Source organism: Rousettus aegyptiacus, unplaced genomic scaffold (assembly GCF_014176215.1).
Source record: "Rousettus aegyptiacus isolate mRouAeg1 unplaced genomic scaffold, mRouAeg1.p scaffold_m13_p_10, whole genome shotgun sequence".
NCBI classification, from domain to species: domain Eukaryota; kingdom Metazoa; phylum Chordata; class Mammalia; order Chiroptera; family Pteropodidae; genus Rousettus; species Rousettus aegyptiacus.
This window is the reverse complement of record NW_023416285.1, coordinates 88,473,492-88,487,937: the sequence shown is the minus strand read 5'-3', so window position 1 is coordinate 88,487,937 and position 14,446 is coordinate 88,473,492. Positions and strand designations below refer to the sequence as shown.

General features: G+C 37.9%; 1 protein-coding gene across 9 annotated transcripts in view; it reads right to left on the bottom strand.

Moving 5' to 3' along the window:
• The window catches only part of NSUN6 (NOP2/Sun RNA methyltransferase 6), a 70,020-nt gene that overhangs the window by 28,439 nt on the left and 27,135 nt on the right, over positions 1–14,446 (bottom strand). For all 9 annotated transcript variants that reach the window (XM_036228156.1, XM_036228150.1, XM_016150617.2 and 6 more), the window contains 2 exons: positions 12,781–12,900; positions 2,987–3,131 (listed from right to left, as the gene is read on the bottom strand). In XM_036228156.1, the coding sequence (XP_036084049.1) occupies positions 2,987–3,131; positions 12,781–12,900 (265 nt within the window). The remainder of the gene's footprint in view (positions 1–2,986; positions 3,132–12,780; positions 12,901–14,446) is intronic.

Below are 14,446 nucleotides of genomic sequence, written 5' to 3'. Positions count from 1 at the left end.
TATTAAGAGGTGGGGTCTAATGCTCCTTCTCTTTTATTCTGGGCAAAAGCAGAACTGATGGATGCTACATGACTCCTGGACTAGGTCATAAAAGACAAAAGAGCTTCTGCCTGAGATCTGAGAAACTCACTGTTGGAACCCAACCAACATGCTCTGAGAAAGTCCAGGACACATAGGCCATGTTTAGGTCCCAGCTGAGAGCCACCATCAAACTCCAGACATGAATGTGAGAAAGCTTCTGAGATGACGCCTCCCTCAGCTACCATGTGACTATTGTTACAAGTGATACAGAAAGTGAGAACCACTTACCTGAGTGCCCAGTCAACTCCCAGAATTGTCAAAAAAAAAAAGTAATAATAAATGATTGTTTTAAGCCATTAACTATTGGGATGTTTTGTTACAACAGCAGCACATAAGCAGAGCGAATTGTGTAAAAATGAAACTACCATGCAGCTTGATGTTAGTGTACAGTTACTGAGTCACTGCCACCTTAGACTACACACCTAACTTACTCTCTTAGAGCCTTCCAAAATCTTTCGACTTAAAGGGACAGGTCATTTTGAAGGGATATCACTCAAACAGAGGGAAGAGATGCCTGAGCAAGGTATAAAGAAAAAGCGTGCGAAGCTTCCATGACCTCTCCCAGTGGGTCACTCTCCCCGAAACCCCATGTGTTCACAAGCCTAGAGGTAGTACAAATTGCTCTTTTTGGTTTTGTATGGAGGCTCCATTACATAGCTGTGGTTGATTAATCAATGACCACTGGCTATTAATTCAACATCCAGTCCCAACACTGACAGCTGGCTCCCCTGGTGACCAGCCCGAAGGTCCCTTCATTGACAAAACAAAAGACACCTATATAGCTCCCTTCCCCCCTTCCAAGCATTTTAGGAGCTCTGGATCAGAAATGCTAAGAAAGTCAAATATGTGTTTCTTATTGTAAATCACAATGTCACATTCCCACTTCCAGGTGTTGCCTTTAAAAGGACAGGCAGTACAGTCTCTCCTAGTCCCTTTCCCTCGCCCTTTGTAAATAACTGGAAGAGCTGTCCTAGAACGAAAGATGCAAATCCCAGCATTTGATACCCACTTCTACCTGTTAGGTGAGAAAAAATAAACAACAAAACAAAGACACAAAAAACACTTCTATCTTTCCTAAGCCACTGTATTCAGGGTCTCTCAGGCGTAGACCATTAGCCTATACACAAATATAAATCAATCTCCTACAGGCCTCTGGCTAAATAACCATTTAGGGTTGACAATCAACTGACCATGAAATGCTCTTCTAATATAACTAAGAAATTCAATCTAACCTGTTCTTACAAAGGACAGATAATAGCCTAGACATTGTTCTTCAGAATAATCCCTATTTTTCTAGGAAGCATTCCATGCGTTTCATTTGTTTGCCTTTTTAACTCCATGTGGTTTACTACATTTTAGGCACATGTTACAAAATAATTTCTCACTTTCCATGAGTCTCAAAGATTATGCTGATTTTCACATTACTACTGATGTATTTTCTATCAAACACACGGGGTACTACTGCCTGACATTTTAAGTTTAACATCTCAAATAAAACTGCCAGAGAATATCTGTGATGAAACAACTTTGATTTAAAAAAAGGGGGGGGGGGGGGGCTAAAGGTGATGACCTATGACCATTAGTGCATAAAGTGATATGAATGTGTGAAAAAAAATCATTGAATATCCCAAGGTATTTAATGGATTGTTTCATTACAGCACTAGAGACTGATCACTAAGATGGCTACCCGTTTTCATTGTTCTTGCCCTAATCCCAACCTATTATACTTGCAAATTTGATCACTTTAATTAAAAAGTTTGTTAAAACTGATGACTTAACAATAATTTTAGTGAAGTGATAGTCATGGATTATACTGAGCTATTAGTCATTTTTATGAATAACAGCTTATATACAGGTAAACTACATGATTAAAAAGAGTATTTTTTCTCTATAGTATTAAAGAGAAAAACCACAGGCCCAAAATGGTGTCACTTTGTGCTTTTAAAAGCCCATAATACCTAGATTCAATATCTGATCTAATTGCAGTTTCAACCTTTCCCTAATCAACCAGTCTGGTGTTTTCTGATCAAGTACCTGTAAAATAATCTGTCACCTGGGCCCTCTCCATTCCCCACAGAAAGAAGAGGCAATCTGCATAATAAAAACCCCTCCTGTCCTTCCCTCCCAAGAAAACATATGCTGGCCCCCAAGTAATTCTTTCTTTTCCTTTGTTAATAGCTCCCTTGACCCATCCTTCTTCCTATAAAAACCTTCCATTTTGTACAACCCCTCAGAGAACGCTTGCAGTTCTGAAATGGGATGTTGCCCAATTTATGAATCTCTTAATACAACCATTAGAGTCTCAAATGTACCAGGTTGAATTGTTTTTTAACAATGGCAACCTAGATGGGGAATCAAAACCATGTCCTCGGCTTTTTAAGTCGTCTTTAACCCAATTGCAATTTTAATCAATAAAACTAATGCAAATTAGTTCATCAAAATATGTAAGTTTCTCAAGCATTTAATGAAATCAAATCAAATCAAATCAAATCGAAATAGACAGATATAGAAAACAGACAGAGAGACTTCATAAATGCAAAATTTATTCCAAAACAAGATCTGGGGAAGCTTATCCTCTCTTCCCAGCAACTTAGCCTCATTCCTTAAAAAAAAGAAGGAAGGAAGGGGAAAGAAGAAGAAAATATAAAACTGAAAGGCTTATAAGCTTTCTGAGGTGCAATATGAAATTAAGACAACTATGTTAAGAGCAAACAGTTTGACCCAGTCTTGGAGGTTTAATTTGTATCATTAAAAACTTGATATTTAGAGATAAGATGACAAGCAAACATCTATTATTGCAAAATATCTTCGATCCATGCCAAAGTTTCAAGGCCCTACAGGGTGCTAGAACAATAACAAAATGCACTTGTTTGTAAAAGGTTTTAAAAGATAAAATTTAACTCACCTTCTGCGTCCTTAACCATATCACCTTTAAGAGCCTTTGTTCCATCAAAGCAAAAAGCCCTAATGGAATTCAGCCCTAACAATAAAGCATTCTGCTTTACTTTTTTTACTTTGTTGGAAATTTTATCCAGTGCTATTACTTCTCCCTAAAAACAAAAACAAAGTATAAATTCAAAGGAATCATGAAAATTATTAATAATGAAAACAAAAAATTATGGTCTTCCCCACTTTCCTTTACCCCTAGGTTTTAAACCTACTTTTAATCACTAAAACTAAAAACCAAAAAATATAGTTTGCAATCTTCTAGAGAACCTTACAAACATCCATTGGAGGTAAATATTAAAAATCACCTATCTGGCGTGCCTTGCTCACCTCTGAAAGAGCATGAACCAATGTTCTGACACATGCGTTCTAGTACTTTGAGATAGATATTACTTATAAAGTCGATCCTCAATATTTTGAGCTATATACATAAAATTCATATAATTTCAAACAATTAAAGACAGAAAAATATAAGCCTGTATATCACAGCAAAATATTCTAAACTAATATATTAAGTAGTTCAAAATAATTGTATATGGCAATACAATTAAGTCAAGGTCGATAAAAACAAGAGGCCATTTTTATGAATGCATTGTGACATTCATGTGAAATGATAATGCAGAGATGGTGAAATTAATTCTTCAACGTATTTGCTTTTGTTCTTTTTACATACATTGTCCTTGTATGATATATGCATCAACTGTACAGACTACAATACAGGAAATTGCTGATACTGTTCCTAACTGTGACACCAGCTTTAATATTAGATATAGTTCCAATTAATCCTTTGACAGACAGAAAAATTATTTCAAGTGAGTTGAACTGAAAAAGTAGGCAAAAACAAGCAGAATAAGGTTCAAATGTAGTTCAGTAAAGGAGTAAGTCCACTAGCTGAAGGCTACTTTTACAAAGTAGAGACAAGAGGCTACTTACACAAAATTTGTTTAACTATCGAAAGAAATAGACAATAAATCGAAAGCAGCAACATAATCTAGGATTCATTCTAGCTGAATTCTCTCAGGTTGTTCATTTCTACATTTCTGGCCCACTGTGAAAGACTGCCCAACTCCAACTCAACTATCCACATATCCTAATCCTTTGCCATTTACCTTGCAATACCCCGCTATTCCAACTCGGGCTCAGAGATGCAATTTGCATTGGCCAATGGAATGAGGGTAAATGTGATGCAAACAGGTGTGAATAGTACTTGAACAGTTGGCCTTGCCCTGCTTTTTGCCCTCAGCCACTGCCAGCCCTCAATGATTGTCCTCAACTAGGCTAGCCCCCTGGTCCTAGCACATTGTCCAGAGGCAGGGCACCTTGATGGTATCAGCTGAGGTCACTTTAGATAAGCCAACATCAGTCAAAACCAATTGAATGCACCCAAGACCACCAGACCCATAGCTAACCTGCAGTGGATCATGACAGAAGCAAGCTTGGGCTGAATACATATTTACTTGTATGCACTAAGGCTTTGTGGTCATTTTTACACGGCGATATAAAACCAAAATTAACAGATACAATTACAATATCCAGATTCTCTTTGTAAAGACTTCTTAGAAGAAAATGTCTATGAATAAGTGCCTCTGAGCAAACGCAAAGATCACAATATAAATTAAGGCGTGGAGGGGTGGTGGTGGTATCATTTCCTCGAGGTGTATCATAATCTATACATTTATGCTTTCAGGTAAACAAAGTGATTTGCATTAACCACCACAGCTCCATAAAGGTAACTCTTCTATTACATGTTCTTCATTTTAGGTACTGGTGGTATTTTTCCTTGAACAGCTTTTACCGATACCGCCTTACATTCTTTTTTGAAAAAAAAAAAAGAATATAAGTAAACAGGCAAGCACATCTCCTCTAATGAACCAAGAACATTAATGCCCTAAAACTTAAACAACAAATATCTTTTTCTACTAGAGATCTTTCCTAGTTACTTAAGGTTACGCACTGAGGTTTACCCTAGTGCTACTGTAAGAGAGTGTGTGTGTGTATGTGTGTAGGGGGTTGCATACAGTTACAGAGTGCATAGATACACGCACATGCAGTACAGATATACAGTGCGTATATATATACACACACACATACATGTATAGTGCAGAGATTTAACCCTTTAATAAATTAAAATATACTTTTACATTTATATGTTTTATCCCTCTGTCAAGACATTTAAATATTTCAGAAATTCTAAGTGTTAAAGCTAAATAAATGTGTACATATGTGAATTTTCATCAGAAGTCTTTGGATAATTACATTTTGCACTAATAAAAAAGAAAAGCTACAATTTCTTGACACAATAAACATTCCTACTATTTTCTGTGCAACACTGCCGTAAATCACTTCATGGTCCTAAGAATCATCAAATACATATCAAAAATTGATTACTTCTAGTCAAAATGGGGGAGTAGGTAAACACTGTGCTCCCCTCCTCCCATGACCACATCAAAGTTACGACTAAATTATAAAACCATCGTTGAGAACCACCTGAAGACTAGCTGGACAGAAGTCCTGTAACTAAGTATATAATGAAACAGCCAATCTGAGACCAGTAGGAGGGGCAGAGACGCAGAACATGCAGGAAGCAACCCCCACAGTGAGGTGATTAAGAATGAGAAGGGTTATCTTGGCTGTGAAGGTCCCCAATGAAGAGCAAAGGGTACCAGTGAAGGAAAGAGGCGTCTCCATAACTTCTGGATATGAAAACCAGTTGGACTGCATCCAAATGAGATGAAGGGCTGCTAGAGACCTAGCTGTTCCTCCAGAAGGGCCCCACACAAACCTGCTCACTCACAAATTTATTCGGTATGGACTCCAGTGCAGGGGCAGCAGCTCAAAAGCACCAGGCACATACAGGGAGGAACTAAATTGACTATCTTCAGGGCAAGGGCTGGAGGAGCAGCTCTCTCCTTGGAGTCGGATGCTGGCGGGCACCACTGATCCTTTGCTGAGGGGTCCTCCCACTGAGTCAACAAAGCACTAATTCTGTGCTCTCCATTACCCTGACTAACACAGGTCACCCCCACCTCGTGATTTCCTGACACCCTGCACCACCCAACTCTCAGCCTGGCCCAAGCCTCTTCCAGCAGCTCTTTCACAGGAGCAACCTGCCTCGGCTCACACTGCAGACTTTGCCAAAATCTCTCAAAGGATGACAAACTCGAAACAGGCATAAGCTGGCCACAGTGTGTCTTATACCTCTTGCTAATAGGCTTCTGTCTCAATTGCATTGTAGCTCCCATCAGGTGGCTCCAAGCCTGGCATAAGTGGCAGCCAGTCTTGGCAAGGAACATAGCTTCAGCTTAAGTGGCCACAAGCCCAGCACAAGTGGCAGCTGGCCTCAGTTCATACTGCGGTGCCCACCAAAGGGTCTCAACCCAGTAGGAGTGGCAGACAGCCTCAGTTTGCAGTGCAGCCGCTCCCAAGTGTCTCCAAGCCCAACACAAGCAGCAATCAATCACAGATCATTTTGTAGCTGCTACCAAGAGGCCCCAAGCCAGCACAAGTGATGGTTGACTGTGGCCTGCACTGGAGCCCCACCCAAGAGGCTGCAGCAGCAACACACACCCAGTGGCCAGCTTGCGACCACACCAGAGCACCATCCAACCGACACATGACACAGCTGAGGGGTGAACCTGGCTGGCACAAGAGCCCCGCTAAAGTGACTTCTGCTCTGTGGGGTCAGCCCCTACACAACAGCTACTTCATTGTAGTCACGGCCAGCCCTCACAGCCAGTCACCCTGAAAGTGAACCCCTCCCACTGATGTGCCAACAGCAGTCAAGGTTCAACCACAATAGGAGGGCACACATGACCCACACAAGGCAACCGGTCCAGGTGACCAGAGAGACTATGCCACTGGCTCCACAGGACACCTACTACATAACGCCAGAAGACATAGCAGATCTACCTAATACACAGAAACAAACACAGGGAAGCAGCCAAAATGGGGAAATAAAGAGATATGTCCCAAGTTAAAGAACAGAACAAAGCTCCAGAAAAAGACCTACACAAAATGAAGACAAGCAATCTACCAGATGCAGAGTTCAACACTGGTTATAAGGATGCTTAATGAACTTAAGGGAAGAGTAGATGAACCCAAACAAAGAGAAAAGAAACAAAAATAAAGACAGAAAATAAAACATGTGGTCAGAAATGAAGAATACAACAACTAAAATGAAGAATATCTTAGAGGAAATGAATAGATTAGATGAAGCTGAGGTTTCAATCAGCTATCTGGAATACAGGTAACAAAAATCACCCAGTCAGAACAGCAACATACTTGATATATATGAAGCACTAGGTAATCACAAACTAAAAATCTACAAGAGATATACAAGAAATAAAGAGAAAAGAATCTAAACACAAAACTAGAAAGCTATCAATATAAAAGCAAGATAGAAAGAAAGGAACAGAGAACTACAGAAACAACCAAAAAACAATTAATAAATCGGCATTAACTACCTACCTATCAACAATTACTTTAAATGTCAAAGGACTAAATGCTCCAATTAAAAGACATACAGTGGCTGAATGAATACAAAATAAGACCTGTACATATGTTGCCCACAAAAAAAAACAACTTCAGATGGAAAGACGTATAGACTGAAAGGGCCGGAAAAAAATATTTCATGCAAATGGTACCCCAAAAATGCTGAGGTAACATATTTAGATGAAATGTATTTTAAAATAAGGGTTGTAACATGAGGCAAAGAAGAGCAGTTTATAATGATAAAGGGTTCAATCTGACAAGAAGAGATAACTCTCGCAAACATCTACACACCCAACTTAGGAGCACCTAAATATATAAAGCAAATATTGATGGGCATAAAGGAAGACAGTGACAGTAATACATTCTTACTAGGGGACTTTAACACTCCACTGACTTCAAAGGGTAGCTCATTCAGACAGAAAATCAACAAGGACACAGTAGCTTGAAATGACGCATTAGACCTGATGGACTTAATTGATATTTTTAGGACATTTTACCCCAAAGCAGCACAATAACCACAAAACACCCCAAATAATCCAAACGATCTTGAGAAAAATGAATAAAATTGGAAGTATCATACTACCTGATATTAAACTATACTACAAGACTATAGTAATCAAAACAGCATGGTACTACCATAAAAACAGACAAACAGATCACTGGAACAGAATAGAGAACCCAGAAATAAACACACACCTACATGATCAACTAGTCTATGACAAAGGAGACAAGAATATACAATGGGGTAAAGACAGTCTCGTAAATAAATGGTGTGGGGAAAACTGGACAGATACTTGCCAAAAAAAAAAAGAAAGAAACTAGACTATTTTCTTACACCATATACAAGAATAAACTAAAAATAGATTAAGAATTTAAATGTAAGACCTAAAACCATAAAACTGCTAGAAGAAAACAGTCAGTAAACTCTGTGACATGGCTCTTAGTGATATATTTTTTTGGATGAGTCTCCTCAGTCAAGGGAATCAAAAGAAAAAAAACAAACAAACAAATGGGACAACATCAAACTAAAAAGTTTCCGCAGAGCGAAAAAAAAACTGTCAAAATGAAACTACAACCTAGTGAATGGGAGAAAATAGTCACCAATGACCCCTCCAACAGGGGTTAATATCCAAACTATGTAAAGAACTCATACAACTCAACACCAAAACAATCTGATTAAAAAATGGGCAGAGGACCTGAATAGGCATTTCTCCAGAGAGGACATACAGATGGCCAACAGACATGAGAAGATGTTAATCATCAGGGAAATGCAAATTAAAACCACAATGAGATATCCCCTCACACATGTCAGAATGGCTATTATCAATAAATCAGCAAACAACAAGCATTGGCGAGGATGTGGAGAAAAGGGAACCCTCGTGCATTATTAATGGGATTGTAAATGGGTACAGCCACAAGGGAAAACAGTATGGATGTTCAATAGAGATATCATGTATAACCCATCAATTCCACTTCTGTATATTTATCTGAAGAAATCCAAAACACTAATTCAAAAAGATATATGCACCCCTATCCTATGTTCGCTGCTGCATTACTTACAATACCCAAGACATGGAAGCACCTAAGTGTCCATTGATAGACAAATGGATAAAGAAGTTCTGGTACACAAATACAATGTAATATCACTCAGCCACAAAAAAAGGATGAAATCTTGTCATTTGTGACAACATGGATGGATTTAGAGAGTACTATGTCAAGTGCAGTAAGTCAGAAAAAAATCATATGATTTCACTTACATATGCAATCTAAACAAATTCATATACAGAGGACAAATTAATGGTTGCCAGATGGGAGGAGGGGGTATGGAGGTTAAGAGAAAAAGGTAAGAGGATTAATAAGTACAAATTGCCAGTTATAAAAACAGTCATGGGGATGTGAAATACAGATGGAGAATATAGTTGATAATCCTGTAATAACTATGTATTACAATATTATTATTGTAATACAATAATATTACAATATTAACTATATGCCAGATGGGTATTAGACTTAACAAGACAATCACTTCATAAGTTATACAAATATTTAATCACTGTGTTGTATACTGAAACTAAAGTAATATTGTTATGCCAACTGTAATTGAAAAATTAAAAATAAATGGACCACCTGATAAAGTCCATCGTGTAGTACTTTTGGGAATGGGAATACAGATAGTCTACCGAGTAAATTAGCTAGAGTAGAAGGGCCTTGATAAGCCTTGTGAAAGTATTTTTCTATGCCAGGAAGTCTTACAGCTTAAGTAGGTAATTTTTATTTATAAATTAGTACCATAATGAAAACTGCTGAGCATGCCAGATGCATAAGAATTACTACCGCTGTATAATTCTCAGCCAATTTAGAAAGTATGTACGGATCCACTCTTACTGTCCTCGCTATGCTCTCCACCCAGCTTAGATTCCACGTCGCGTCATAATCGCTCCCTATATGCATCCTTAACTAGCATGCTTCTGTGTAATGCTTTAACATGACAAAAACACAACTGTGGTTAAGTCCAATTCTTCACCAACTTCATGTTTACCCTCAGCAGCTAAAAAGCACATCAACTACCCCAACTAAACTTCCTTTAAATTCATGGAACCGTATTCACGGGGCCCTGAGTGCAACCTGGACTTCTTATGACATGTCCATAGCCCATTCTCACTCCCACTTTTCTCAATTAATAATTCATACCCTCTAAAAACTGCTACCACCTTCTCCCCATCCCTATCCTCATGTGATGACCTTGCTGTCTGGTTCCCTGAGATAATGGAATAACCAGAGAGGACTTCCTGTCTCCCAGCCCACCAACCTTTGCGCCCGTATCCTGGGCCTTCCCTCCTGTTTCCACGAACGTACTCTCATGCCACCACCTATAGCCACTTGTGCATCAATTCCTATCCCATCTCACCTACCCAAAGATATTGTTCCCCAAATTTTCACTGTTCCCTCTGGTGTTACCAATTTTCCCTTTTAATGTGTATCTTTCTCCATAGATATTTCCCTCATCTTAAAAAAATAATTCCCTGACTTCGTTTCCCATTACTGGCCCTCTTCTCTGTTCTCCTGGGAACATAACCCCTGCCTGCCAAAAGACCTGTGTCGATTAATTTTGATTGCTCTCATTCTCAATGCAAGCAAGCATTCTCACTCACCAAAACTGCTCTTAACAAAGTTGCCAATTACCTACACCGCGCTAAATCCCAGAGAGTTCAGTCCTCTCACATGACCTAGCAGCGACATGCGACTCAGCTGATCTCCCCATCGTCTTTCAATCCATTTCTACACATGGCTTCCAGGGTTACACACTCCTCTGGTCCTCCTGCATCACTGGCCATTCCTTTTCATTTCTTTAACCTCTGAATGTTGGTGTACAGTTCTCAAGAGTCTCAGTCTTTTGGCCTCTTCTACTTTCTATTGCCACCCATATCAGTTTTATGGCTTTATATATTATCTATATGTTGAAGAATTCCAAATTTACATTTCCGATCCAAACCTCTCTCCTACACTCTAGATATCCAACTGTCTGATCAGCATCATCTCTTTGATGTCTAATACACTTCGTTTTAATGTAATTACAACTAAATTTCTGATTTTTTCCTGCAAAATGTGTTCTTCTTGTAGTCATCCCTATCTAGCACCTCTGTCTAACACCTCAGGCCAAAAACCTTAGGAGTCGCCCTCGACTATTCTCTTCTTTTCACAAACCACATGCTCTATCAACAACTTTTAACAGCTCCACCTCAAAAACAAATCCAGAATCTGACCACATCTTACCTCCTCAGTGACTTTTCCTGGAATTACCATCTCCTAACTGGTCTCTCTCCTTCTAACCGTGCCCTTTATAGCTTGTTTTCCATGCAGTGGCCAAAATGATATATTAAATAACAAGTAGGCTTAAGCCACTCTTCTGTACAAAACCGCCAATGGCTTACTTTCTATCACTCACAGAAAACTGAAGTCTTGTCCATCAGTGCAGAACTGCCGCTCTACCCGAGCATGCCCCTCCCCACCACTCTCAGATCGCTCTTCCTCACTTAGTCTACTTCAGCAAAACTGCGTAAGTTCAAGTCAGGCAGCCTCCAGCCTGAGAGCATTCACACTTGTTTCCTCTAGCTACATTTTTTCCACAGACCCCCATACTGCTTGCCACGTATTTAAAACTGCAAACTCATTCTCCCTCTCCTCTCCCCCTCCTTTATTTTTCAACACAGCTCTTATCACAATCATATGCACTGTATCTTCTCTTTCTCTCCTCTCCTCTTTTCCTCTCCTCTCCTCTCCCCTCCCCTCCCTTCTCTTCTTTTTCCTTCCTTCCATCCTTCCTTCCATCCATTATCTGTCTCTTCTGACTGGAATGTAAGCTCCACGAAGAAAATTCTGGTCACTGTGGTTTATTGCTCTATTCCCAGTACTTGGCATATAGTAAACACTAACTAAATATTTAATCAACTAACCAATTATATAAAATCTGATTTCAGATCAAGAAAGCTATTGTAGGCGAAGATATTAGCATGTATAAGTATTTAGAAACCATTTTAGTTTTATAGACTTTAAGATAGATGGAAAAGATAGTGTCAACTGGCCATATGCTTCTCAATTTCAAGAGCCTTAGCTGAAGTATACAGTGGTTACAAGGCCATACTGAGTTTTGAATACAGATAAAACTAGCCCATAAAGAATGAAAACATATTGGCAAATATGTATACACAATGAAAAAAACCAGTAAAATCTGAGCCAAAGTATGCAAGGACATACACACTATATTTTGTGACAATGAAACAGGCTTTATAATTAAGCCAGATCATAGAGATGTTATGAATGGCAAGACAAAACACACATACACATATATATTATGTATCATATGCCTGTGTAAATATATCGACAATATATATTTTGACAAAAAAAATACTATCAAATTTTTGGAGGCAAAATTTATTTCAGTGGTTTAAAAAATGGCTTAAAAATGTTATAATTAACACCATGGAAAGATGTCTAATGTTTCATTTAAACTTAATTTTATAAGGAAAGAATTCTATAAATGTATTAGCAAATCTGAGAGGCTTTGAGACAGTTGTCACATAACTGTCTACTGAACTTAATACGTAATAACTGACATCACTGAACAGTTTTCACTTGGTTGAATCTGAAATGAATCAGATAACCAATGTCCATATACTGTTTCCGTAAGTTACATGTGGTTCCACCTCCTTTACTAAAACATGTAATACATTGAGAGTCGTTTTGCTGTGAAGACGGTCTCACCTGATCATGCATCAGTGCTGCGATGTGTGTTGTTTTGCCTCCAGGTGCTGCACACAAATCTAGAATCCTCTCTCCAGGCTGAGGGTCCAGAACATGAGTTACTACAGCAGATGGTAAATTCTGCAAGAAAAAAAAAATCAATTATCGAAGATTCTAAATCATTTTCAATTTCAGAATCAGAGAACATAAAGAAACAATTGGAAGTAATCCGGTTCAACACCCCCCCGCCAGGAGTACAGGGTTTTTATTTATTTATTTATTTTTTTATAAGTATACTGGTATCAGGAAAATCACAATTTCCTAGGTTATCCTATGATCTCATGGGACATTCTCACACACTGACATGCATGCACATACACAATGTACTTCCAATCAATTCAGCAAAAAAAAAAAAAAAAAAAAAAGCATATTACCTTTTCTCAATTCAGTAGTTCTTAATATTTTGGAGGCCAGAGACCCTTTAGAAATATGAGAAAGTTCTGGATCTTTTTCCCAGAAAATGTATAAGAATTTGTTATTTTCAGGTGCTTCAACCTCTAATTCCTATTTTAAAATCCCATTTTTATGCTGTTAATGCCACTCAAAGGCATATTTGGCTTCCTATCTTCTCACCACTACCACATTTTAGTAGGAGAAAAATAAAATGTAAAATAATCTTAGCTATTTCCGATAGACAACTAGAAATATGAGATTATAAAACCCAAATATACCTCCACCTATAGCACTGTTGTATTAAATCATTAGTGTTAATTATATAAAGACTGCTACTACAGGAGTAGGCCTTAAATAAAATAGAATAATATCACAAAGTAATTTTTAAAAATACTTAACAAGAAAAAAGTAGAGGCTAACAAGCCTAGAGCTATTTATTTTTAAAGTTTAAAGGTTTCAATTCATTCTTACAGCAAAACACGTACATCCATTAGTATGTCCTCAATAACTGTGAGAAGGTTATACAATGCTCTCAAGTAAATCCAAGATCACTTCAAAATAAAATCAATGGTGAGAAAGGAGACACAAATAAGCAAATTTTCACCCTCTCTGTGGATGCAGGAAGCATTAAAATCAATGCAAACAATTTCGGCACCAGAAAAACAGTTCTTCCACACTAAACACTAAAAACAGTGCCACCTATTAGACAAGTTTTTAAAAATGATCTAGTTTATTGCAAAAGTATTTAAAAATTTAACTCTAATATGAAAACACTAAAACATGTATGCGGCTACTGAAAATTCTTTATCTAGAGACAAATGATTATGCTTAACTCCTAATAAAAATAAGAATGTATTGGTCAAAGATGATAGAAATTTCCAAATATAAATAACAAAAAACCTGGTCATGCAGTAAGTTGAAATTACAAAACAGTCCAAGTGAAGAGGCTTCATGAAATTTTTAAATGACACAGTTTTTAAAAAATAATTTAGTCTACTACCTATCTCTATATTATTTCTCAATCCTCACTACATAACAGAATCATCTAGTCATTTTTTTTTAAATATTCAAAAACAGATCAATTACAAAATTTGTATGGGACCACAAAAGACCCCCAAACAGCCAAAGCAATTTTGAGAAAATAGAACACAGCTGGAGCCATCACATTCTGTGATTTCGAACTCTATCACAAAGTTTCAGTGATTTAAACAGTATGTCATTGGCATAAAAACAG